The sequence below is a fragment of the Balearica regulorum genome, chromosome 16, assembly GCF_011004875.1.
Source record: "Balearica regulorum gibbericeps isolate bBalReg1 chromosome 16, bBalReg1.pri, whole genome shotgun sequence".
Classification (NCBI taxonomy): domain Eukaryota; kingdom Metazoa; phylum Chordata; class Aves; order Gruiformes; family Gruidae; genus Balearica; species Balearica regulorum.
The window spans coordinates 6,273,148-6,300,449 of NC_046199.1; the positions used below are offsets into that span (position 1 = coordinate 6,273,148).

General features: G+C 46.7%; 1 protein-coding gene across 2 annotated transcripts in view; it reads left to right on the forward strand.

Moving 5' to 3' along the window:
• Window positions 1-1,990: 1,990 nt before the first annotated feature.
• Window positions 1,991-27,302, forward strand: part of RIMS4 (regulating synaptic membrane exocytosis 4) — a 56,944-nt gene continuing 31,632 nt past the window's right edge. The window contains exon 1 of one of the 2 annotated variants that reach the window (XM_075768637.1): window positions 1,991-2,304. In XM_075768637.1, coding sequence (XP_075624752.1) covers window positions 2,208-2,304 — 97 coding nt within the window. In that variant the 5' untranslated portion in view covers window positions 1,991-2,207. Of the gene's footprint in view, window positions 2,305-4,671; window positions 4,774-27,302 lie in introns of those variants that run through there. The other variant, XM_075768636.1, reaches the window with a different exon arrangement.

A 27,302-nucleotide genomic window follows, 5' to 3' on the forward strand; every position in this document is an offset into this window, starting at 1 on the left:
TTTGCTATTGGGAAGCTCTGCAAACTCAGCTTAGCATCTGATATTCAAATGACCTCTGCTATTCTGGACGCATCACCAGTAATGAAGACCCTGGATGTCAGGGCTGGGAGTGCACCAATAGGCCTTAATTGCCCTGACGAGCTTCCTCTGGGGCTCACATCCACCCCCTCTGCCAGGAGCTCCATTTAACCTCCAACCCCAGGAGCCTTCAGTTCTTGCCTGGGTTGTGTTGTAGGTGAGCCTGTCTCAGCCTTGTCCCTGAACTGGTGTTTGGGTTTCCTTGGTTGATCTTGGAGCTGGTGTGTTGATAGGACCTGTTGCCATCACCACCCTGCTCTGTCTCCCGTGGTGTGGGACTGTGCCTGGTCAGTGGGGTTGTTCCTGTGCTGGGGCTGCTCCTGGCTCCCCTTCCCTGGGAGCAACCCTGCTCTGCTGCTTCCTGATGTTGGCAGCCACAAATACACTACAGCTCTGGTAGGATTTTCAGGAGATGCAAGACTCTTAATGGATTGATTTATTAATTCTTTGAGAAGAGTACAGGTAATATTATGGGCTATAATTCTTGTGTTGCTTACTGTGCATGGAAATAAAAACAAAAGCAGTATTTGTAAGTATGAGGTCTCTAGCTCTATGACAGCCTTGGAGCTCAAGTGGGGTTGAGCTGGGTGCTGGGAATGACTGACCCCAGGATGCCCAGTTGTCTTCTGGTTGTCTGCAGCTGGGCTTCAGCACTTGAAAGGAAAACACTTTTTCACTTCAGGCTGTTGTTCTGCAGCACTCTGCTTCTATCAGTTTGAGCCATGCATCTCTCCTTGTGGAGATGTTGGGCTCTAATCTGCATCTTTGGAATAGCTCAGACTGGCCTGTTGCCTCATGTGTTCAGTGGGGTGGCACTTGGTTGCTGTGATGGGTGGACAGACCAAGGAACGTCTCCCTTTGTGCCCTGAGGGACAGCATCCTCGCTGGGGAGACCAAGTCGCTGACAGAAAACATGCTCCGTCTCATTCCCACCCCAGGTTTTGTTGCACTGAAGGGTGATCCATGGTGTCTGTGCTGCTTCAGAGCAAGTGGTGTTCAGCACCTATGGACAGCTGGTACTTCTGAGCCAGTAATTCTTCATAAGGCTTGCCAGAAGAGAAATCCAAGAGGCTAGCCTTTGGGAAGGACCTAAAATTCACTTGTTCACGTAGCACCCCAAGTTCCCACCAGCACCTATCCAATGTGCGCTGCAGAGCTGGTTTAAATGCTGAGCCAGAGCAGGCGGCACCCTTCCCATTTAATTTAACCCTCGACCACTACAGAAAATCTCTCGGTTTATATGCTTTCTGCCTGGAAGCTCATATGTTTCCAAGCAGTAGCTTTTGGTTTGTTTTTTTTTTAGGGTTTGGGGGTTTTTTGGTGCCTGGGGAGAGAAGACTTGTACTGGTGGGTGGTGATGACAATGACCCTTGGGATGGGGGTGGAGGAAAGGGGAGAAAATTTAATGCATGGAATTAAATGCTGTTGTGGCCTGGTTGGGAACAACCTTCTCTGGGGCCACACAGGGCCTTCCGATACGGGCAATGGCCGAAACACCCCTTTGGAGGCGGGAGGAGTAGCTCTCCCCATTGCTGCTGGCCTGCAGGCCCTGTGGGGGGCTGGGGACCCCCCTTACCCCACAGCTGCCCCCCGAGATGGCTGTTTGTGGGGCTGGGAGGCCGGGCTGCCCCTTAAATTACACCAGCGTCGTTTATTCCCCCCTCCCCCTTTTTGGAAGAAACCTCCTGAAAGACTCGAGATTAATTTTGGGGGCACGCACAGGGCTGGGGCCGTGCGAGGAGCCGCCGGGCCCGGTACAGGGCGAGCGCAGGCCCGTCCCGCAGCCCCCGTCAGGAAGACGGCGAGGAGCCCCCAGCCACCCCTCCGTCCTCTCCCGCCGCGGCCCGGCCCGTCCCTCCCCTCCGGGCCGCGATTGGCGGCGGCGCTGCCGGGCGTGAGGCGGGGCGGTGCCCAGAGCGCCGGGCGGCAGCAGGTGGCTCCGCTCCGCACCGCGCCGCTGCGCTCCGCGCTCCCGCCTCGCCTCGCCCCGCCGCCTCACCGCGGCCCCCGCCGCAGCCAAGACGCCGCGGGCCGTGCTCCGAGTGAAGAATGGGGCGGCGAAGCTGGCCAAGCCGCCGCCGGCGGCGGCGGGCGAGGCCCCCGGCGGCGCCCCCGGACCCGGGCTCTTCATGGAGCGGTCGCAGAGCCGCCTCAGCCTCTCCGCCTCCTTCGAGGCCCTGGCCATCTACTTCCCCTGCATGAACAGCTTCGACGAGGAGGACGCGGGTACGAGGGGGTCTGGAGGGGGCGGGGGCTGCAGCCGGGCCGGTGGGTCTCGATCGCGAGTGGGGCTGGGGGCGCGTGGCGGTAGGGGTGTGCGTGGGGTGAGGAGAACGCCCCAAAGCGGGGGAGGGGGACACGGGGGGCTCGGTGGGGCCGGGGGCAGGGCGTGGGGCCGGTTTCCAGTGGGGTTGTGTGTGTGTGTCTGTCCACCCACGAGTGCTGTGGGAGCAGGGGGGGCGGCGGTGCGGGCTTGGGCGGTGCAGCGGCTGTGGGCAGGAGAGGGTGGGTTTGCGGTGTGTCGGCGCTAGCCCTGACCCCACCGTGGGTTTGGGGTGTGAGGGGTCCCCCTCCGCTGCCCGGCGGGGTTTGTGTGCCACGGGTGTCCGCCCTGGGGGGGGATTGTGCAGGGAAGCGTGAGCCTGCGGAGATGAAACGGGAGAATTTTTTCACGCCGATGAAACGCGCTCCCTCTTCGAATCGATAGCAAACCCGAGGTGTTTGCAAATGGAGCGGCTTACGCGCCCAGTCCTCTTGTGCCGAGCTGTGCGAAGTGGTGAAGGGCAGCGCTCGGGCAGAAGGTGTCCATTCCGCCGGACGACGTGTCTGGTCTGCCGCTGATTGATACACCGTGAACTCTCAGGCAAATTGTTCTGAGGGCTTGTTAGCATAATACACCATGCTGCTTTCGGAGAGGGGGATAAAAGGGATCCTGTTTAAATGAGGGCAAAGTAGATCATAAAACACGTACAAAACCCTTTGAGAGTGGATGCAGTGGTTTTTGCCTGCTTCATAAAGACCCTTCTGGCCTCAAAGAGTTGGCAGCGGTCGTGAAATAAGACCGAGCTTCAAAAAGAGGGCTACTGGTAAGGAAAAGTAGGAAAGCAATCTGGTTGAATGGGAAGGGAAGGACAGTGGGTGCTGGAGAAGGTGCTGGGAGCAGAGGGCGGCACAGCAGCTGGGTGGGTAGGGAGGACGTACGAGGGGGTGGATGGAGAGCCGTGTATGAGCACTTTGTCCGTTCCCAGCGGCTCGCTTATAAATGAGGGATGTTTTTCACAGTGCACACTATACCAGAGGCTGAACCTGTAAATGAATCTTCTGAGTGGCAAATAATGAAAGTTGGTAACTAAGGCGTATTTTTAACACTGGCTGTCATGGTTGCATCCCTCAAAATGCCGGCGTGCTTCTTTGTCTAGCGGCTCATCCCAAGATGTGCAGATGCCAGCAGGAATACACGGGCAAATCAGCCCGCTTAGCTGCTACACCTGTAACATTGTTGTTTTTAAAGGGATTGACGTAAGAATAAATTCATCATCTGTGTGATTAACCGAGGATTGTCATCAACGTTGTGCAGGGGTGTCAGGCAGAAGATTGTATCCTCCAACAGATGTATTTTTTTTAAATTTTGTTCTCAAATTTTTGCTGATGATTTATTTGCATTTCATATTTGGTTCGAATGCTGGGGAGCGTACCTGGCGATAACGGGAGCTTTGGGAAGTCTCGGCGCTGTTGCTTCAGAAATGATTGATAGCGAGACATGCTCGAGTACGAGAACCTGACACGGTGCCTTGAACAGCGTTTCATTCCCTGGTGTCCAACCCCTCTTGCTCTGAGCAGGGTGACAGTTTAAGTGAATACTTCCTCTTCCAGCGCTTAGAAAAATGGTTTTGCGCTGAATTGTATTTATTCACACTTACTGAATGCTCACACATGAATGTTAATAGGCTGCTCTTAATACAACACAAGTACTTGTCTCTGAATTAAATAAATCTACAATTAAGACCTCATTCTCCAGCAGCTTATTAGTGGATCTCGCTTGCCTGAGTTAGTCTCGTTAGTAAAGCTGCTGGGGGTAACAGTCAGTCCAGTGTGGACACTGCAGTATTGCTCCTGTATTTTGTGCCTGTGAGGGTGTATTCAGACATGTGTGACCAAGCAGCAAGAAAGAATGCGTGCTGCTTTGTATTTTTTGCATTAAAACTACAAGCGTATAACTTTCTCAAGAAAATAAATGCCCTGAAAGATAAATGATAAAAGAAACGCTGAAATTGTGCCAGACAATATTCTGTGTTGTTCATACACATGCATGCTCCTGAAATTCTGACCAGTTTTGGTTGCAGTGTGATTTCTGTCAAAAAAAAAAAAAAAAATAGATCTTGGTAGCTCATTCAGGGAGATGAATGCTGCACTTGGCAAGATGTTCTCCATAGGAGATGGCAAAAAAAAAAAAAAAAAAATTGATCCCACGAGCATTGACAAAGTAAACAATCCTATTTCAAACAGACACATCATCCATTTTGTCTGGAGAACCACGTCTTTAAGAGAATAGTCATCCTACAGAAAAAGGAGAGAAGCTGATAAATGGCCAAGCTTAAAGGAAACTTCACATTTTCCTCTGAAAAGGGAAAACAGCATAATGAGAGCTCAAATCTACAAACAAGAAAAATCCTTGAGGTGTTTAAGTTACTACAGGTGGGTCAGATAAAAGGAGTGTAAAAGGAAATTTGCAGGAGTACCTGTGCTGAGAGCCATGGCGATGTGGAAACACAGTTAGCCACATTTGACCAATGCTAATGATACCTGTGGTGGCTTCCCGTATTTCTGGCTTTTGGTCTTGAAATATGGCTTATAGAATATTTCTTTTTCTGCCTTGACCTTTTTGTTCTTCTTTACTGTCCACCTTCTGGATATGAGGTCAGAAGACTCTTCTGATCTTCCACGGCTCTTCTGCCCACCATACCACCAGGGATGTCCAGATGAGTTCTCGGCAGTGAAGCGGATGCAGGTGATGCTGGCTTGTATCTTAGTGCGCAGAAGCAGGAGGCTGGTGTAGGCAGGATAGCGATAGGACTTGGAGCAAGAAACTGGATCTCTTTTTAATGCTTCCAGAGCGTGAGAGTGATTGGGTTTCAGATGTGTCCTGTGGCAAATAAGGCCACGTGCCTGCCTCTCCAAAGATGTGAATGTGGACTTACTCCTGTGTTGTAATACCCTTTTCATTCCTCGGCTGCGTATACAAAGAGGATACTCTGAGCAAACACTGAGCTCAGTTCACCAATAAGCTGCAGTGGGGCTTTGAAATAACAGAAATGACTGCACTCAATAGTGTAAGGACTCTGGGTTAATAACTCTTTTGATCTCGGCATGGTAATATTACTGTCCTTCCTGCTGGCTAAGAGCCTCTGTCTTCGCTCCATTGAGGTCCCCAGCAATGTCAGTGAAGTTAAGGATTTTGAAACTGCAGTTATTATCATCATAATTGTTGGTTTAACTTAGGCAAACATCTGTCCTGAGCTCTGATAATTTTTTCAGTTATTGAGTAGTAGGCTAAAAAGAGGTAAAAATAATTCCTGTGCTCTTTGTGTACGTACTTCTAGAAAATGTGAGCGTTAAATCGTTGCTTATTTCTAACAGCTTGAACACAAATCTTAGCTGCCCTGAGGATCTGCCATACGTTTGGTCTTGGCTGGAATCAGCTGTTTGGTATGCTGGTATTTGTGCGGCAACATGCCAGAGGGGACCAAACTGCCAGGTGGCAAGTGCGTGGGGGTTAAAAATAGTGCATTGAGGATTCATGATGACTACGAGGACCTGCTTTGTAGGCAGCTTGCGAGTCCTGGGTGCAGTTCACAATTAAAACTGCGGGATTGTGGAATGGGGGTGTACGAAACCCACCTTTGACAGCAACCTTAGCACAGCCCTGTCCAGTCCAGCCTGAGGCACGTCCGTAAGGTTAATGGAGGTGTGCTTGCTGGCATGGAGGAGAACAAGCATGAAGTTTGGAAAACTGGCTAAAGCAGAACAGAAAGTGGAGTTTTGGTAGAGAGCAACAGCAACTGACTTAGAGCTGCACATGCAAAATCCAGCGAGCTTTGGGCAGGAGAGAGAAGGTGGTTTTAGCAGCAGGTACAGCCAGTGTGAGGGTGATGGACGTGCTGGGAGTCGGGAAGCCAGAAGCAGCCCTTGACTCTGAAGATGTGAGAGCTTCCATACAAGGACCCTGTGTACTACAGAGGACAAGCGCTACACTTAAAGAAACAAAGGAGGGAAATGCCAAAAATCACTGAAGGGGATGGGGTTTCCTTAAGCCTCTGTGCCTGAAATGGAGGATCCAGGAGCGCCGCTCGGGCCTGGGTGTGTGTGCTCCAGCTCTGCTGTGGCTTAAGTGGATGAGACGCAGTAATGCACCAGCTCCTTTCCCTGTCATCGTGTGTCCTGGTTGCCTCGGGAAGGACACCCACTTGCACTGGCAGAAGGCATCTGAGGCGTGCCCTGGCGGGGACGTGGATTTGGATGTTTAGGCGACTAGCCGTGGTCATATCGCAAATGTAGCTGCCCTGAAGTCCAGATACAACTTGAGCATCTGCACAAGGGGAAACTCGTGTTCCTTACAGGGATCTTGTACCCAGGAAGGCATGGAGGGCAGAGAGGCTTCGATCGGGAAGCAGGAGAAGGTACAGAATAGCTGCAAGGGACCTGTAAGGGTCCCGCGGTTCAGGGCCCCAGCACAGGGACTGTCCAGCTCGGCAGACCTCTGCCCTGGCTACGAGGTGGCAGGATCAAATCATGTCTCAGCCAGCTGGAACCAAGTGTCTGGCAGAGAGAAAATGGTTTCCAAAGTCAAAATGTCTCCTAGATACTGACGGTAAGCCTTCCTTGTGTCAGCTGCTCGTTCAGAAAAGAGTTGAGTTAGAGATAAAATTCAGCCTAGGCTGCTGCTTTCACACGCTATCAAGTACTGGCAGATGCGCTGTGTTACGATCAATTGCTTTGAAGAGAAGCTATGTGCAATATTAATTTAATGGATTGATAAAAACATTTAAAACGTTGGGGTGGAAGAACGTGCTGTGGACGTGTAGTGTAGTTTAAATACTCTTCTGTCTGGGTTTTATCTATTGAACTTCTCTAAAATTTTAAACATTGAACTTCTCTATGATTTTAAACATTAAAGCATCACAAAGTCATTAAATAGAGAGAGCCCCTGTGTGTGTTTTCACGTTGCCATGGATATTTCTCAATTGCAGCACTGTATTGTGTTGGGGTACATACAATTTTTAAAGAAAATGATGATTCAAGTCCTTTAACTTTTAACATTTGTGTATTTTTTTAAATGCATATGTATCAAGCGTGTTAAGTCCTTGTGGTGTTTAGTCTGGTTTTGTTTCATCCGAAGTTACCTGTGAAGTTTTGTAAGCCTCTAACCAGTTTTGTTGTTTGTTAGGTAGGGAACCGTATTCACATGGCAAACATAGAGGGACAAGGGAAATTATTTGGACATCTGGAATATTAACTATTTTTCTTCTTAATCTTTTACAAGTGAAATGACAGTTCATCCCTGTAACCCTGCAAAGACACAAACATAGGGCACATTTGGCAATGCATTACCCCAGGGATGGTGCAGGACAAATCTCAGTCAGTCTTGGAATATACAAATACACAGAGAGTTTGCCTGTGGCCTAATCCCTGCTGCGCACCTAGCCGGCTCTGTCGGCTGGTGCAGGAGGCAGCAAAAGCCACGGCTTTTCCTTCTTCTTGCACAGCGAGGGGTGTATCCTTGGCCATAGGTTATCCTAGTGATTGTAAGAAATGCTGCTCTCCCTGCTGGGCATGTTCTAGCTGTAGGTAAGCAGGTGTTTGTTTTATAAATGGATTAAAATTGAGAACAATTTCAGAAGGGCTGCTGTCAAATCAGTCTTTTGTCAGAGGAAAGCGTATGAAACGGACCAGCAGCCTAGGAGAAGATGCTGTGGATAATACCAGCAGAGGTTGTGTTCTCACGCCCGGTCATGAGTTAATCCAGACCATAAATGCAACGACTGACTCTTACACTGCAGATGCACCTAGTTGGTGCGGAGCTGAACGAGCCATGCTGTTCCTTAGATCTCCTGCACACTAGAGGCAGCTCTCTGGGTCTCTTGCCTGCGTATGTAATCGGTAGACTGCAATTACGGAGGACAGGTTTTGTCTTCTCTTGTGGCCGTATGAGACCAGAGGAGAGCAGGAGCCCTGCGAATGAGTCAGCACTAGGAACAAGAGATTTGAAACCTCATTTGTGATGCTCTCGGCGTGGCGGCCGCACGTGAGAGCTGTAGTCCTCAGCCAAGTTCATGCTGTGCCTGTAGAAAGCAAAATGTCAGTCTCTGTCCCAAGGAGCTTACAGTCTGGCAAAACCCAACAGATGGGTACGCTTAGACAGATGGGAGAGAGCAGGGGAAGGGTGACGTCGTATCGGTCACGCTCAGCGTGGCGGGCAGCCTTCCTGGGGCACCAGCTGCCACCCGCTCCCGTATCCCACCGGGCACCCTGGCAGAGTCATCCAGCACGTCCCAGCCTGGAGCATCCACCTGTGCCTGGTGCTGGCTGCAGGCTGAGGAATTGTTTTAGGTGACGTAGGATGGGGGAGAAGATTGGTAGCGGCTAGCCCTGGCATCTCAAGCGCTGTGCCACAACATGCTGCGTGGATGTTTCCTTGGTGGTCATCCAGGTGTGGATTTACGTGGGAGAGGGGACACGGATGAGGTCATGAGCCTCCTGATGGTGACACTCTGCTGTCCCCTCAGTGCTGCTTGTTGCAGCACACACTTCCCAGGAAAGCACAACGTTGTCTCCTTCCCTCGAAGGTGACTGCGGCTGACGTACGTTATGGGTGTTCGGAGGATTCTGTTACGTTCCAGCTACGTGTGCAGGAGTTGTAGAGGGCTGGTTATGTGTGACCCCTGCCAGCCACAGGGGAAGGATCTCTCTCTTATTTTGCTGTCAACTTGCTTTCAAATAGAAAAGTCTGTCCCTGGAAAGCTTTCTATCTCGGAGAAAGTGTTTCCTTACTGCTTCTATTCATGTGAAGTTAATTTTAATGCAACATTTATTAATTCAAAAGCACTCTGTTCTTCAGGCTAAAAAAATTATCTTTACTCTGTCGGATTCCTACATCAGGACAAGTTGTGAAATGCTGTAACTACTTTGCCTCAACATTTCTGTTTGACAGAATGTATGTATCTGCTTTGTGTAGGGGAGAATTAAGTTTGATTGGAGTAGTTGTTTTGAGGAATAATTTATCTGTGCAATTATTTTTTGAAGCACTATCTGCTCATATTTGAGTGCCTTTGGTTAGATTAGAAATGTGAACATTTTAATTTAGGAAATTATTTGCAAGTTGCTAAGGTGTTTTAGTGAGACCTGGCTTACACAGGCTTCTCAGCCCTGCCATCTTCTCTTCCCCACAGACATCTGTCGTGAAGCACCGTTAGCGTATTTGAATAAGGATTTCTGGCCTTCTGCAGAGCTGTTCAATGCAATTTGAATATCCATCTATCCATATGATGTTCCGTTGAGGTTTGGCTTCTGGGAGAGGGTGTGAAAACCGTGCTGTACTGTAGGGGAACCGTCCCCTGATAGGGATCCTGCAACACAAATGATACCTCAGTAGGTGCCATTGCTTAAATCACTGCTGATGACATGCACAAATTAGGCGTGCTCTGATTTCGCTGTCAGACTATGCTTGCCTTGGGATGTGCATTTAAGTTCTATCTTTGGCTTTGCTTTTGGAAAACAGCATGCATGGAAAGGCTGGGAAGCCCTGATACAGCCCAACTTCACACAGGAATACAGCAAAGCTCAGCAGCCCTGTCTTTTACCCAAATCCAGCCACAGTTAAATCACTGTGGCAGATAATGTTTCAGCTTTGTGCTGTTGGAGTGTTATATCCCCTTTGTCCGATACGCAAGGAACTTGTACGGCCTTGCAGAAGCCAGTCTAAAATGTTTGAGTGCTCAACAATTGGGAGAGTACAGCATGTACAGAGGTGTCACGTTTTTCTCAAAACTGTTTTATGACTAAGAACTCATGCTAATGTCTGCGTGTCCTTGTTCTTAGAAGTGTAGAGGTAGAAGGGGTCCTGAGGATTCACTTGTGTCCGTTCCCCAACTAACCAACCTCTTCCTGTTGAAATTTCTGATTAGGACAGTTTACCCTACAATTTAGCTTAAATTAAGCAGATTACTATTGTCTTGCTCCCAGCAACATGGGAAACAATCGATCACTGCTGTCTTCAGAGCATCTCTTCACATTGCAAACCTGTTCTTCCCAGTGCCGATAATTCTGAGCCAGGAGATGACGACCATACTCATGACCATCGCTGCCTGACATCCTTCTCCCTCCTTTTGCAGCCTTTTGCTTTTTGGATCAAAGTCTGATTGAATATTTTGCATAGAGCAGTTTTGCAAGCGATGTGTTGGTCTTGTTGCTGGACTTGGGATCTTGCAGAAGGAGTAGTGTGGACAGTGCTCTGGCTGGCTCCTAGCAGGGAGGAATAACTGTTTCCCAAACTTTGTGTATTTATAGGAATATTGCATAGACAGCGCTTTGCAAGAGTTCCCACTCCTGACTCACGTTCAGGGTATGAGCCATACCACTTTCCAGATCATTCTCTGCAGGACTGCTGCCTGGCTACTCAGTCCCTTTCTGGCATTTGTGCATTTAGTTTTTTCAACGTTCTGCAGTTACTGCTTTTTACATGTGCCTTTATTGAATTTCCTTGTATTGATTTGGAGGGGTGAGCTATTTTATCCCATTGGTATCGCTCTGAATTCTGTATCTATTGTTTAGCAAGACCCATGCTGCTGTGATGTTTGTGGGATTGGGAGGTGGGGTGTGATAAGGTGCTTTGTCCTCTGGGCTTCAGGAATACCACACTGTTTTGTGGATGATTTTGGCAGCTGGAGGAGAGCTCTGTGGATCCATGGGTGAAGCGCAGCATCCTTGAAAAACCTTTGCTTTCAGCGCATCTGCAGTGGCCTGGTTTTTCAGGCATCTTCTCATTGCCTTGTCTTGCAGTTCTGCATTCGAGGGACTGTTGAGGTGTCATTCGTAGTTAATAGCTAGAATAGAGAGGATTGCGGTTAACGGTACTTTGCTATTGCAGTGGTGAGAGGTAATATTTAAGAGGTTATAGCCTCCCTCCCCGTGGCACACGTGATTGTGTCCCTCTCTGGAGCTGACCATCCGCTTGGGTGCAACAGCTCAGTTGTTGTTGGGGGTCAGACCTGCAGAATGATCCACCTTGTCACCAACTCACTCGGCTTCATAGGCAGGAGGGATGAGGCTGATGCTCCCAGTGGTGACTGCTTCCCAGTGGTGACTGCTTCCCAGTGGTGACTGCTTCCCAGTGGTGACTGCTTCCCAGTGGTGACTGCTTCCCAGTGGTGACTGCTTCCCAGTGGTGACTGCTTCCCAGTGGTGACTGCTTCCCAGTGGTGACTGCTTCCCAGTGGTGAGGGACTTTTGCCGGCTGCCCACCAGCAGTATGCGTATTTACAGTTAGCAGGGAATGTATCCTGCCATGTGGATGGAAAACATGTTAATTGTATTGCAGCCAAGATGTCTAAGAAGATTAAGATTTTTTTTGTTGGAAATCCAGTTCCCTGTTTAGCACTTCTCAGCATCCTGAAAGGATTGTGTGGGTGGATGGGTTTTTTTCTTTTATTTTTACTATCTACCTTTCCTTTCTTGTATTTGATGCATGACAATCACAGCACTAGTGAAAAGTTAGGAAAATTTGATTCAAGATTTTAAGGTTGCTGCTTTACATCCATATTTAGGTTTTAATCAGATTGTTAGGAAAATAAAAGGAGAAGACTCTTTCTAGCACTGTTAGACTTCCAGCTGTTGTAGTCGGTTCATTTCTGGATGGCAGTATCACGACAAGTCAGCCCCAGAAGCTGTCTTGATCTCTTGGGGTCAGTTCGTGCTGCCATCCCTCTGGCTGAAGCCCCGTTAGCTGCCATGAAATCTCACCGGTGGCCTGTGGGATTAGAGCAATTGCTCTGCAGCAGTTCTGCAGAGCCCTTTTGCCTTTATAGTAATTTTCATTAAACTTGTGATGAAGGTGGATAGTGGTCCAGACTGACTGTCGAGGCTTGACAGTGTTCTGCTTCCCCCCTCTCCTCCCAAAACCAGAAGGAATTGCTGTCACAACCCAAGTGTTACATTTGGATGGTGATTTTGGTAAATTTGTCAAAAAACCACACTTTTTTTCTGTAGGTTGATCCCTATATATCTGCCTTTGTGAATCACATAGTCCACAGTTGCGTCCCCTCCAGATCTGGGATTTTTCTTTCAATGTAAGAAGACAGGAAAAGGTTAGGTAGCATTACTCGATGTGCCTTGAGATAAAAACAAGCTTTCTGCAATGAACATTGTTTTGACAACAAGAGTCTGTGCTTGTTTTAACTATTAAATATGCAAAGTTCGGCATTTTCAAAAATGCCTAGGAGTTTTGGACTCTAGCATTTGTAAAAAGTGAATGAGATTTGAGGCTGTACCTGCCTTCAGCAGTTCAGAAAATCATCCTGCAGCCCTGCAAGTGTGGGACTGAGACTCTGCCGCTCTGGTCGTACGAAGCCAGCTCAAGCAGAGGAGCAGGCTCTCCTGTGGGTTCTGTAATTCAAATAAGTTGATGAAGGAATATTGAAAATGCTGGTCTGGAAAGCGGGGCAAGCAATGCCAAAAGTAGGCATGCAGGCCAGTGCTCGGTCTGGCAGACAGTGCATATTAAATCAGGGTGATTTATGGAACTGTTTCTGTTAAAAGCTTCCTCGTGCACTTTAGAGAGCGGAGCTGCCAGATTGGTCAAAATCCAATACTCAGACAGTTTGAATTGGCTGCCGGCTGTAGTAATAACCATGGCGAAACTCTAACAGCCGTTTCATGCAGGCTTTGCAGGCTGCCACATCACTGCTGCTTCACAGAAAACAGACAGTGTCAAAATGTTACGTGGTACGAGGACATTTCCATGGTAACGTTAGCATCCCATGACACCCATTCTTGTACTGCGGTTTCAGTGCATGCTGTCATCGTCGTACTTTCTTCCTCCATCTGGGGCCATCCATCGTGATTGTATGGATTTCTTCAGTGCCTGCTAGTAGTTATGGGGCTGATGGTGGAAGACATGCTCTCTCTGGGTTTTCAGGTGTCTTAAATAAGGCAAGTAATCCTCCTTTTAGCATAGCAACTCTCACATAATTCAACTTCAAAGCACTTGGGTTTGCTTTCTGCTGCACTGAACAAGCAGCTTTCTTTCTGTGATCAGACAGCTCACTGCAGTAGCTGTTTGGTACCTGGCATCGGAGGCGTCCGCACTCCTGTCTTGCAGCTTTTTGTCATGTGGCTCAGAAATCACTCTGTTCGTGAAGATGTGCCGATCTTGCTTTGGGTCCAATCCTTTCAGCATGGAGAATGCTTAGCGCTGATGTCCCTCTGCAGCCTGAGATCAGTCTGCTCCCTCCTCCCTTTCCTCTGCAGGAGCCATCAGTTGCTCCGGACGCTGCTGACCTCAGGCTGCCATCCAAAACCAGCCCTGTGGTCTTTGGGTAGAGACTCATCCATGGATATCTGCTGATTTCATTCGTGTCTTGATCAATGGTTTTGCCCTATAAATGTTTCAATATTTTATACTGCAATAACAACATCCCATTAAGATTCTCAGTATTCCCTCTGTGGCTTTTTCCCTTTTCTTTCTGTATTTCCATCAGGTGACGTTTTCCAAAATTAGCATCATGGGCTTTTTTTTTCCTTCACTGTGCAGGCAACACATGTTTGTTGGCTCTTTTCCCTTGACATAGAGAAAGCTGTTCTCAATATTTTATTGATAAGCTAGAGCTTTGGCAAGAAATAATAAAGGTAAAGATGTTTTCCATATGGCAGCCCGTGGCCCTTCCACTAGCGCACGTTTTTCACTTCTGCTTGGTACTTTGTAAGAGCAGTAGAGAGATCTTGGTTTAGTTATTGTGCACACACAGGTTCTGAAAATTGCATGGGTAAAGAGACAGTCATTTAACTAATGATTTGCCTACCCAATATGCATAAGCTATGGATGTGCAATCTAGGTATGTGGGTGCGCAGCAAGGCAATCCCACGCACAACTACGGGCTGGGTGGGGAACAGATTGAAAGCAGCCCTGAGGAGAAGGACTTGGGGGTATTGATTGATGAGAAGCTCAACATGAGCCGGCAGTGTGCGCTTGCAGCCCAGAAAGCCAACCGTGTCCTGGGCTGCATCACAAGAGGTGTGACCAGCAGGTCGAGGGAGGTGATCCTGCCCCTCTACTCTGCTCTTGTGAGACCCCACCTGGAGTACTGCGTCCAGCTCGGGGGGCCCAGTACAAGACAGACATGGAGCTGTTGGAGCGAGTCCAGAGGAGGCCATGAAGCTGATCAGAGGGCTGGAGCACCTCTCCTGTGAGGACAGGCTGAGAGAGTTGGGGTTGTTCAGCCTTCAGGAGAAGAGAAGGCTCTGGGGAGATCTAATTGTGGCTTTCCAGTACCTGAAGGGGCCTACAGGAAAGATGGTGAGGGTCTGTTTACAAGGGCATGGAGTGACAGGACAGGGGCAATGGGTTTAAGCTGAAGGAAGGTCGATTTAGATCAGATGTTAGAAAGAAATTCTTTACTGTTAGAGTGGTGAGGCCCTGGCACAGGTTGCCCAGAGAAGCTGTGGCTGCCCCTGGCTCCCTGGCAGTGTTCAAGGCCAGGTTGGATGGGGCTTTGGGCAACCTGGGCTAGTGGAGGGTGTCCCTGCCCATGGCAGGGGGTTGGAACTAGATGGGCTTTGAGGTCCGTTCCAACCCAAACCATTCTATGAGTCTGTGATTCTATTTCTCACACAACGGTGCTGTAGTGTAAATGGATCATGTGAGATAAAACCCAGTGCTTGTGTTTTTCACACCTGGTCTAAAGTAATTTCGCTTGAAGGGATTGAGAGGCTTAATGGGAGACTTGGGAAAGTACAGGCTGAGAATAGGGGAAGGAGCAGAACTTGACTTTCAATTGTATTTGTTCCTCAGGACCCACTTCTGGACTGTTACACAACAATAATTCTCAGCTTTCCTGTTTTGCCCAGGGTTCTGCTTTGAGCCGTGCCAAAGTCCCAAGTTGTCTTTCTATAAACTTGTTTTTCATCAGTTTCCACTGAATTCCTAGCTTCTGCCTAGTAACAGGAGTAGGTCTTTTCCTGTGACCTGCCTGCTCTGTGTCTGCAGAAACACTCTTACTGCTCCTGGAGAGGAGGCGGCTACTATGTCCTAAACTCAGTTTTTCCCAAGACCCAACCCAAGCCAAGCGCCTCTAAACCTGGCATTGTGTCGTCCCTATTTCAATATTTTTCTATTTCTGTCTCAGTACTGCCTGGCTTACCTACTAGAGAGCTCTACGAAATGCTGCATGATCGGTTGAAGCAAAATTTGGCTTGCTGCTCTAGGAATAATACCAGGCAAATTATCCACAGTCCATTTTAGTTGGTGAATTTGACTCTCTGTTTTCACAGTCTGTTCACTGCAGCCATCTGCTGCAGAGAGACAGCAAGCTTGTAGGACAGATTGACTGTGAAAATCAGGAAGTCTTATTTCAGGCCACAATTTCATTTAATTTCCTGAAATCTAGAAAACTGTTTATTTCCTTAAACACCTTTCCCCTAGAGCCCTAAGACTGGGTTTCCAAAGATCACCTGTACAGGGTATTAACTGTGTGAAAAATGTTGGGGGGAGAGTGAATCCTGAAGGCTTGACAGCGTGATAATTTGAAAATGTTTCACTGATCAAAATTTTCATTAATAATTTCCAGTGTTTCTGTCACTTTTTGCTAAGAATCTGCTTTTATGTATGGGTTGACCAATACAAAAGTGTTCAGCTGCAAGTGGCAGCAATACAGATTCAAGCAGCATTTGGCCTCTGAGATTCAGTAAATGGTTTGGAAACTGGGATTTTGCCTGCTCTAATGCTAAACTACTATGTCAGGAAAGATTCTCAGCCTTTTATTTCAGTTTGTAAGGGGCGGGGGGAAAGCTTAACATCTTGATATGAGTACATCTTGCACAGTTTAGACATTGTAAAAGATTTGGTGACCTGGTCTCTTAAGCTCCTATAGTCATCAGACTTGAGAGGAAATTGCAGTCAAAAGTGAACATTTTAAAGCTTGCTGATCTAAGTGGTCTAATAGCCGACCTGTTTTCCGCCTTGATATTCCTGTGCTTATCTCTTCAGACCTGCAGGTGTTCAGTCCACTAAGGCTGCAGTGCAGAAAGGGGAAAGGAGCTGCAAAACTAGGACAGACTTGGATTATATTTAACAATGTTCTATTTCGACTTGACAACCAGCTATCGAACACCTACAAGTTCGCAACTGTGATTCACTCGGAAGCTGACATAACTGATCTCACGTTGTATTAATAGCTACGGAATTGTAACTGCTTTTAGCAATGAGATTCATTAACAGCCTCTACAAACACACTGACAATCGGTTGAAAACCTGAAAATATTAGGTGTATATAAAAATGGATTATGCCATAAAGGAACCTCCCTGTGCTGCCAAATGTGTTTACAGCAAGTTCTTGCAGGTGTTATGCATAATGATTCCTCTTCATCACTTTCACTAGGTCTTACTGATAGCAAAAGGTGTGTGAGGACTGAGCCACACTCTAAATTAATTAGGAGCTGCTGATCTAATGGAGTTTCATGACACGAGTGTATTTGGGAGTTACTGTGTCCACAGCGTTTTTCTTGGCAAGTGGAAACTGTCCAACCAGTTCCTGCATAGTGCTGGTGTTGTTTTGGGAGGTGTTTGGTCCTTCACTTGTTTCAGCTGAACGTTTTGGTTCCAGCGGGAAGTGGTGGTGTGACAACCCGTGCCTAGACGGTACTCTGCAAGCTGTGCTAAGTGCACTGAGTTCAGCTCCCCTTTGAGCTTTGTGTGCTTTCCTTGGTGCGGGCTGCTAGCCATCTCCAAGGAGGTTGGTGCAGAGGAGGTGGAAGTGTTCATTGCTTCCTACCACCTTCTTTGAAGATACTGAATTAATAGCTAGCGATGGTGGCATATACCTGGTTCTCAGCAGCTTCTGTTAACTGTCCTCTGGGGTGAAAGAGTCAGTTATTCTTCCAGGCTCTTAGTAAAGTCATCTCTGCATTACGTACGTGCGGTTTTAAGGTTTGCATCACCGGCATGATAGGTCAAGGCGTTATTGTAGAAGTGAGATGAAAACTGACATTTGAGAGGAAGTGTTCAGGATGGCATTGGCTCGATGTTGAGTTGTGTAGTCAGACTTGTCGCTGGGAGTAAATCTGTGGATCTGTACATTTGGGCTGAGATTTCTAATGCTCTGGGTACCTCTGAGAGCTAGTCCATCGCTCCTCACAGCCGTCAATTCATCCACTTCCCTTGGTTCCTTCTTTCCCTTCTCTCATCACATTGTCTCTTCTCTTCCTTTTGGCCATGAATAATTCAGTTGTGTTTAAGTTTTCAGGTGATGGCTGCTTCGGTCTCATTCATCTGTCACCCGTTTTTGGCGTCTGTCATTTGGATGACCTGCGACTCCTAGGCTGGCCTTGTGTGCTGACTTGTGGAGACAGAGAGTCTCCTGAGACTGGCAGGAATGGCTGGCTCAGGACGCAGCAAAATCACAGATAACAATCCTTTGAAAGTGGTCCTATCCAGCAAGGAAGGAAAATTCCTTATTTTGATCAGATGGAAATCCTAAGCTTTTTTCCCCCTTTTCTCGTTGTTCCTTTTTACAAGGTTAGAAACCTTATTTTCAAGTACGCCACCAAATGGTCATTCACTCTTCCTCCCCTAGAGTTATAAGTAGCTGTCCAGATAATTAAGTACAGTTGATCATCTTCCAGTAACACTGTATTTTAAATGTCCCAATAGCAGACCATTCATTGGGCATATAACGCAGCAAGTGATCAAACCACCTCTGGCACAACGTGTCTGTGTTGAAACAGCCTGTGACAGTGAAGGAGTGTAATTAGCAAGACACATAGAATGGGATTGAAAAAAGATGTGAAAATAAGCAGAAGGATTTGAAAAGGATTAGGAGAGTAAATGACAAACCAGTAGTTAAATGGTGCATGATTAATGACTGTAGAAGTAAAAGGTTGACTAAATATTGTGACTCTGTAATGGCTGCCCCAAAGTAATAGAAAATACTTTGTTCATAAGACTCCAGAAGTAGATTTATATCGGCACACATGCTGGCTCTGGGTTTAGATGTGTTTCTTAGACTTGGCTTAGGTCAAGGTGAGCATCCCCTGAGATGCTTTCCTGGTTGACTTGGTGACCTGAGATTCATCTGGTACCCCACTGAAATGCTGTGAGAGAACTTATTCCTCTTCTGAGCATTGCTACAGGTGGGAGTATCAAAACTGCCTGGAGTCACACAGGCCATTGATGGCTCTTTGCCTGGTATTAAAGGAAATGATATCTGTCCTGGAACTGTTTTTCTTAGTGCTGCAAAACTGGTTTGTGTCTGCAAAAAGAATCTGAAGAAGGTGCAACTTCCACAGTGCTTAGAGGAGTAAGTAGGAGTTGCTCTCGGTAACGTGGAGTTGCTGGGTGTCACTCTTTGTCTTAACACTGACTTTGTCACGGCTTTTATATAATGCCTGATCTGGGACTGGATTTTATCTCTGGTTTCGTATCACTGCATCTTAAATTCTAATTTTCAAGGAGGTACTGAACTCCTCCATAAGTTTAGTTGAGGAGTTGAGGACTTCGAGCAACTCTGAATTTTCTCTTTTCTGTGGTATCTGTAGTATTATCTGCATGTCTCTGTTGTTTTAGGATCAGTGTTCACGTTGTTCCTAGCCATGTTTTGCCTTCAGTCCGGACCTACAGCCATTCTCAGATCTGCTCTCTTGTGTCTTAGAGGAAGCAAAGTTGTATAATAATGTTTTTTAAAGTTCAAGATTTGTATCAAACCGATACAAGCCAACAGAAGTGAAAGTGCCATCCTAATATTGAGATGCTTTGACCAAAGATTTGCAGTTTACATAATTTTTCCATTGGGAATGTTGAAACAGAGCTGCAGGATAGGGAAATTTTGAATGCAGCTGAGTTTGGCTGTCATGAAGAACATTTGCTGTTAATATTACAGTATGGACCCCCAGTGAAATTATTCTTTAATCTTAGATTGATGGTGTATGTGCTTTGCAGAGGGTAGGGAGCTGCGGAGGGCATCTGCTGGAAAGGCCACAGCCAGCATTGGAGGAAGCAGTTTCTCTGTTTTTCTCCCTTTTTTTTTTTTAAAACAAAATCTCATTACTGTCAAAAGCAACATTTTTTTTCCTGTTACTGCTTATTTATGACAACAGAGTTGGAAGTAAGTAATGGTGTGTAATTGTTACAAGTTTCTTGTTTCCTTAGCAGGAGTGTGCTCAGATGCTGTTTTCCTGCACGGCAAGCAATTCCCCACCAGTTCCTGTGGGGCTTTCCTATTGTGTTGGGAGAGAAGAGAAAAACTTGCAAATAGGTGAATCTGACTGTAAAATCACAGAAACTGGCATAATGAGCGAGTGGGAAGGGAACAGATTTAGGACTCTAAACTGGTTTTGACTCATTTTTTTAGAAGTCTACATTTCAATTGGCGCTCCTCCCCACCCTCTAAGGAGTAAGTACACCTCTCCTTCCCAGACACCCGCGCCGGGGCTCTGCCAGCTCCTGTCGTCACCCGCAGCCCATTCGGATGTGCCAGCTGCAATTTGGGCATAGCCGGTGCATCTCTCCGCACCGGTTACCTGGCTCGTGCTTCTTGTGGCAGATAAGAGGCTGAACTGTGATGGGCATTTCCTTTGGTGGGATCATTAATTTTAATCTCTTTTCTGTCCATGGGTACTAATTTTCACGTATCTTTGGGAATATGCTACCTGTGAAACCTCACCTCTCTGTCCAGTGTAGTTCAAAGGTTCAGAAGTTATGGAGGATGGAAAAAGAGGAGAGACAAGTCTTGTTTCCAGCGGCAGCTTTGTCGAAAAGGTTATCTTTATCGGCAGAGAGGGAAACTACTGCTCCTGGGTTGTGCGCTTAGAGCGGCGGGGTCAGGTTTGCAAAGGTATTTAGGCACCTAAAGAGCCCTCAGAGCTTTATTAGAGTGCTTCACGAGCCAATTCCCACCGATCCAGCATCTATGTTGTCAAGAGGCTAAACATCTTTAAGAATTTGGCCTTAAACTGTGAGCGATGAGAGGCTGGGGATGCCGTTCTGCGTGCGGGCAGCCAGCGCACAGCTTCCCGCAGGGCACGAGGGACTGCAGGCAGATCGAGCCCTCCTCGCTCACTCAGCGTGGTGGGAATCCTGCAAAGTCTCCTGGAGGCTGTGGACCTCGGGAAGCTCCGGACCTTTCACAGAGTCAGAGGCCTGGAGTGTGAGTTGGAAATGATCTGAAGCTGCAGTAAATAATAAGCTCTCAATAAACTGTCTGCAGTGACTTTCATCTTGTCAGTGAAGTAGTTATTAGAGGTGTGTATTAGGAATCTGTTTATCTTCAAAGAGAAAACCATCTATATAAAATGTATCAGTATGAAACGTGTTCTGTTGCTGTGGGACACATGACTGTATGAGAAATGGATTTATATTATACACTGCTTTATAATTGGGACCTTTGCATATAGTTCTGTGTTGGGCACAAATGTGTTAGAAAAAAGATTTTATTTAATGCAACTGCTGTTTTATTTATAATGCTTTCAAAGGAAAATCTTTTCGTTGTAGTATAACAGTCTGTGCAGGGTGCTTTTGATTTGAACAGGTAGGATTTAGAAGCGTTCAGTTCCTTCCTGGATACGTATGCCTGGCCAGTATTGCAATGGGAGTTAACGGGAATAGCCAGCTGTGAAAGGAGAAGAACAGATCCCAGGGACTGGGTCGTATCTAAGAAATTTCAGCTGACTCTTATGTAAGACTAGTCGTAGAAATTGAGTTTGGATGGAGAAGAGATCAGTGAATGGGTTACTGTCATCTGCCCATCGTCTGCTGGGTATCAGAGGTTAATCAGTAAGTGATGTCCAGAAGACCAGTGAGAGTCCTCCAGTGAGACTTGCGAATTACTGCTAGTTTTATCTTCCCATGTCCTGGCTTACCTGCAGAAGAGCTTACACGGTGTTAGAGGTGGGCTTTTGCTCCCCATTTTGAGAACGTTTGCTGCTGATCTGGGATGTTGTAGGAATTGGACAGCATAAAGTAAAAGCAAGCTGGTGGGACCACAGATCTACCATATCAGGAGGAGGAGCTCCAACCTCCTGAGCTGAAACCAGGTGTTAAGGCTACACTTGGAAAGCAGAGAAGCGCCACAAATGCCCTGCTGTGGTTGGGTGCCGGGCAATGACACCACTACCTCTGCAAGAACGGGGTGATACAGCTCCGCAGCCACTTGATGCTAGCCCAGCATGGCCTGCTGCTTAGTGCTTCAGGGATGGAGCCACCTCTCGGCTCCAGTGGAGTGAAGATGGGGAAATGGTTGTATAAAAGTATCCATAGTCCTTGCAAAAGGATAGTACTTCATTGAGAAGATCGCTGCCGTTGCTTGCTGTGGTTTAATGAAGAGATGAGATGGTGTTTCCTCTTTGGGACTGGCAGTCTACAGCGTGTGAGTAAAACTGTTCTGAGGGAAATCAGGCTCCATGTTCAGCAGCTCCCAGCTTATAGAGTTTAGTTTTGTCTCTTGAGTGCTAAATTGCTTTGAGTTCAATAATTCATCTCCCTCCAACTGCTTTATTGTCATTTGATTTATTAATGAGTTGGCTCGGACAGCTGTCCTCATGCTTTATCACAGCAAAGTGAAACAAAGGGTTGCGCTAAGCTCAGATTGCAAACGTGAGCACGTACTGTGTGAACAATACGCCATTTCCCTGTCGCTGGTCCCAGAGGGATGGCGTGGTTAGTAGATTGGGCATGCAAGAACTGGTGCTCCTAAACTCTTAACAGTCTAACCTTGTTTTGTCTGTTAGTGTCCCTTCCCAACACTCATCCTCTCTCTTGCTGTAGAAGAACTTCAGATCATGCTTTCTTTTTTTCAGAAGTGGATTGTGATGGTTAATTAGATAATGTTTGTAGAGCAGCGTACAAAACCTGCCAAGGGTTATTGTCCTCACTGGTATTATTAGAGCTGGAGGAAGACTGCCAGAAGGTATTGATTACTTGGTAAAAATAAACCCTTCAAACTTCTTTGGTCTTTATTCATTATGGCTTTTTATCTCTGCATCCTGCAAACATTTCAGAGGGTGGATTTGTTTGCCAGAAGATCAAAACAAAATGTTGACGACTACTGGTGCCAATTTGTAGCCTCCTGTGTGGGCGACATCAGAGAAATTTGTGCAGTGCTCTGCAAAGTCTTTCTAGGCTTTAAATCCTCATGGATCTGGGAAGTCTTGTGTGAGCAAAGCATCCAAGCGACCAGATAGGGATAGCACATCGAGTATCAAAACCGAGAGAATCTCTTTGGGACTTGTGAAACTGCATTGTGTATAGAAGCTTGTATATACTTCCCAAAGTTGACATTTTGATTTGTTTAGTGAAGTTTGTTGATTAGTTGAGTACACATTGAGTCTTGCAATGTATAGTGGGTGCTGTTGAGAGTGCTGTGGCTGACTGGTGGGAAGGGCTTGCTGCCTTCTGTGTTTTCTAGTTCATCTCACAGTGATGGTTTGCAGCTTCTCGTATACCTCACTGTGGAAAACAAAATGTCACACTTTGAATTCATTAAGCAGCTGTGCAAAGGAGGGGGGGACTGTTGAAAGGGAAAGCTGTTTTATACAACAGGAAAATACAAGGGGAAAAGTCACATATCTGTAGCAGAAAATCCATGGCAAAAGACATGTTGTGTAACATTCAGAAGAGCCAAGTCATGCTCAGTGAAGTGAAATTTCTAAGGAGAATGGGTACAACAGGAGGATGCTTTGAGCAGGAGTATGGCTTACAGGATACCAGAGGGATGTACTAGTCATTCATGGATCCAGAGGACTAAAATTTAGTAGTAACTTAAAAATCAAGTGTGGCCTTATGGTTTACTCTGATTGAAATGTGCAGTTGGAACCGAAGCAAAACTTAACATCTTTCTCCAAATTAGGCCAAGGACAAAGCACAGACCTCCAAACATCTGTACGTGTTACAACCTAGAAATTGCTTCAGCAGGGAGACTAAAGCCAGGTTTGGTGGAGACTGCAAAGTGCTTTCTGTGCATGTGTCAGACTCGCAAATGGCTTTGCTTTGGTTATCACAAGTCCCCTTCATGTTCATTTCCAACCATTAAGCTTCTTCAAATGAATATTTGGGTAAATGGGAAGTTTTCAAGCAAATACTGATGACTGCACTTAGTGAGAGTCATCCAGCAGTCTGAGAAGCAACCTGGCGTGGAGTGAAGGGCACATCTCATCAAAGCCGCCCATTAGTGGTTGAAGGGGCTGGGCTGGGCTGGCATGCCAGCCTGCTTGCTCAGGAACAGAGCGCCTACTGGGTGCACTGACCAATGTTACTCTCTGGTAATCTTGAACAAGTACCAGCTTTTCTTTTAAAACTCAGGACAGTTAATGAGGAAAGGAAGGGCAAGAACCATCAGTGGATGCCATAAACTCATTCCCCGGTGCTAGTTGCTCAGATTTGTTTTAGAAGTAACCAAGATGTAAGTCTTCTAGCTGCCTGCTGCTTGAAGTATGGGTGAAACAGGTTTAAAAAAAAAAGACAAATGAGAGAATTAATGTGCAGCTGCATGGGTACGTTACTGCTGAAAGGTAGGAATGGTGCCAATGCTGACAAGTGCCAAAGAGATTTCTTTTATTATTGAAATATGTCATAAACCATCAGTAACTTGGAGATAGAGGAAGAGCTGTGGGACATGAGACAGTAAAGACCTTACAGTACAATTTTAGTGTTCTTTGAATGGAGCTGTTTCTGTGAGGTTGCCCGTTTGAGGAGACCACTGAACATAGGTTTTAATGCTGGTGCTGCTAGGTAAGTTCTCATGTGGGCCTTGCAGCATCATCCATGATGGTCCAAGCACATGTGGAGTCAGACTGGAGCATCCAGAGTGAGAGGGAAGGAGCAGATGCTCTATGCATGGGAAAGGGCCTGTCCTGGTGGGCTGGGCACAGATAGAGCAGGGAGACCATGCGGGACATCCAGGAAACCTATTGCACAAGCTACAGAGGAGGGAAACTTGGAAGCAGCTTAGGAAGTGAATGAGGGACTACTGCAGTCTGAGGACTGCGATCTCGCTTCTCTGTGTTGTGCAAAATGGAAGGAGTAAGAGGTTTTCCTGTCTGCAAAGGTGTCTGGAGAAAGTCAAGGAGATGGTAAGAGAGTCCAACACCATGGAGAAAACCCATGAGAGAGATGGGTGCTGGGACAAGGCATCAGCCTGACCTGATCACCAGCAGTACAGATGTAACACCATCCCTGTGTAATGCACAGCTAAGTGGGAGATGGTGACACCTGAAAGCAGAAACATGGCTTCTTCCTAGAGAGCCCCACTTCTGCCAGCCCTGACTTCAGCCTCTTTTATGAGCGCCCACCTCATAACCCAGTGAGTGGTAGCTGCCCAGATTTATTGGGATGCTTCTTCAGGATGCTGGCCCAGCCTCCGCTGACTCATGGCTTAGGGACTTCCTCTGCTCCTGACTCTTTTTCCTTATTAATTTTGTCCAGTTGCTTTTTGAACCCTTGTTAGTGTCCAGCAGCTCCACAACGTCCTGCAGCAAGGAGATACCCTGTCCTTGGCAGGGAGCAGTGTCTGCTGCCCCCCTCACCTCGTTAGGATGTCTTCTTGACTGTTGGCATGATGAGTTCTTGGCTGTGGGTTGCCACAGAGCTGTGGTGGGGCAGACCCTAATTTTAGCACATTATGCTGATTTAATGACAGTAATAGAAAGTCAATTTATAGGCAAGAGCAAATTGCCTTTTTATATGGGGAGGAGGATAATTCCTCCTATGTGTTACATTATTAAATTTGTAATCTTCATTTCTAATGCTTTTCAAAAGTGAATATTAACAGAATCTCAAATACAGATGTTAAGTTTATGAGCTGCATTTTTTTCCCCCCAAACTCATTAAGTTCTATAATTTGTCTTTAAAGGTGAACTTCAGCAAGTTGTTTTTTTTTTAACTTAATAAATTAAAATCCCTTACTCGCTACCTATCTCTGGACAAGCTTAAAGGCTCCAAAGATACTTACATTTTAAATAGCAATAATGGATATCTATTTCCATCTTTGCTGAGTGGTGAGTTCCAAGTTCAGGCTTATTCCCTAGTGATAAAAGATACCAGTGAGAAAAAATTGACACATTTTTCGTATGCCATTTGCTAGCAAGGAGGCTGTTGTGATGCTCTTTTTTGTTGCCAGGGAAACGGAGCCCTGAACTCGTGGCTCCGCAGGCAGGAGGAGGAAAGGACGTTATTTCACTCCTGAGCTTGCTTTGTAATTTGGATTCATGATGGGGGACTGTGAATGGGTTGGGACAGAGGGTCTCTCTCTGAAGTTTGCTTTCAAAATTATGCGTCCTACCTCCTTACGGTTGTGTCCGTGTTGAAATGAATGTGCAGCTTGGAGCCCGAGGGCACAACTCCATGTCGTAGCCGTAAGGTGAGGTAGAGGGCTGTACGCACGCAGGTCACTGGCGCAGTCATTGTACACAGCGGAGTGAAACGGAGTGCTCGGAGTGCGGTCGGTGATGGAAGGGCGTTGTGCTGCATCTGAAATGAACTTCTCTGGCCTTGCCGAGAAATCCCAGGGCCTCCTTATGTCAGCCCGATCTTTTAAGTATGAGAACAGAAATGTAAAAGTTACCTGCAAGTGTAAGAAGGAAGCAAGTTATGCAGATGCAGGTGCTTCATAAGGTTAATGCACAGTGTCCTCTTCTGACCTTGTTTCATTCCTGTTGGTAGGTGGTTGCCTGCACATTTTGTAAAGAGGGTCCCATCAAACATTTTTTTGTTAGTTACATTAAAACTATTTTTTTACTCCTAAATAAAGATACGTACTGCTCTTTGATCTTCCTGAACTGGTAGTGTGGTGTGCAAGACCAACATTGGCTGTATCACAAGTGTGTACTTTTTACATTTCTTCTTCATCAGCTCTCTTTTCTGCTCCCCTGGCAGAGAAATCACCAAGATGCTCTAAAGTGTTTTGTTCATCTCTGCTCCTTCTACAAAATTTATTTAGAAATATTTGGCACAAATCCTGGGATTTTGGTGAACTTGCTGCCACGTATTTGTCACGGGGTAGCCATGTTCCAAGCAGCCATCCGCTTCTCATGAAGCTGTGCTGGTGCGTGGCCATCTTACACTGAGTGATTAACACAAATTCCATTTAATACAATATTGAGCACCATAGGGTGTCTCTTCTTGACCAAGGACCCATTCTTCCTGCATCTAATGGTTGGTAATTGAGAGAACTAGATCTTGGTATTTTTCCTAAAACATGTTAATCCACTCCATTGATGGCTTTTTTTTCTCTAATCCTTGGTAATCTTCAGGCAGGCATGATATTTTGGTTGGTTTCCCATGTTCTCCAGTATCTTTCAGCAGAGATGAAGACGTGTCTATTTTCCAGCTCTGGCCAAAGGGCTTTTTTTCCTCTGTTGGAAGCTCAATACTCTGCTTGGACAAATGGTGAACTGAATTTCCCAATGGACTTCGAATAATTTGGGGTGTGTTTTCATATTGGAGTGCTGCATTTGTGCATGCAGAAGACAGATGGAGGAGGCAGTTATGTGTCTGCCGTGTTCGACTGTGGGAGAGTTTATTGCTCAGATGAGAGTCTGCATGCATCTCTTCAGGGTTTAGGCTGTGAAAATTTTGCTTGAATGAGTTTGTTTGTTTGGTTTTTTGTTAGGAGGCTGCTAGTTAAATTTCAGCACCTCTCTTTTTGGTATTGGATGGTGTTTTCTGTGTTTAACGGTTTGACTTGTCACCAGCTGACGATACCCATGATGTATGTTTTGCTATGAGATGAAACCCAGCGTCCAGAGGAGGCCATGAAGCTGATCAGAGGGATGGAGCACCTCTCTTATGAGGACAGGCTGAGGGAGTTGGGGTTGTTCAGCCTGGAGAAAAGGTGGCTCCAGGGAGATCTAATTGCGGCTTACCAGTACCTGAAGGGGGCCTACAGGAAAGATGGAGGGGGACTGTTTATCAGGGAGTGCAGTGACAGGACAAGGGGGAATGGGTTGAAGCTGAAGGAGGGTAGATTTAG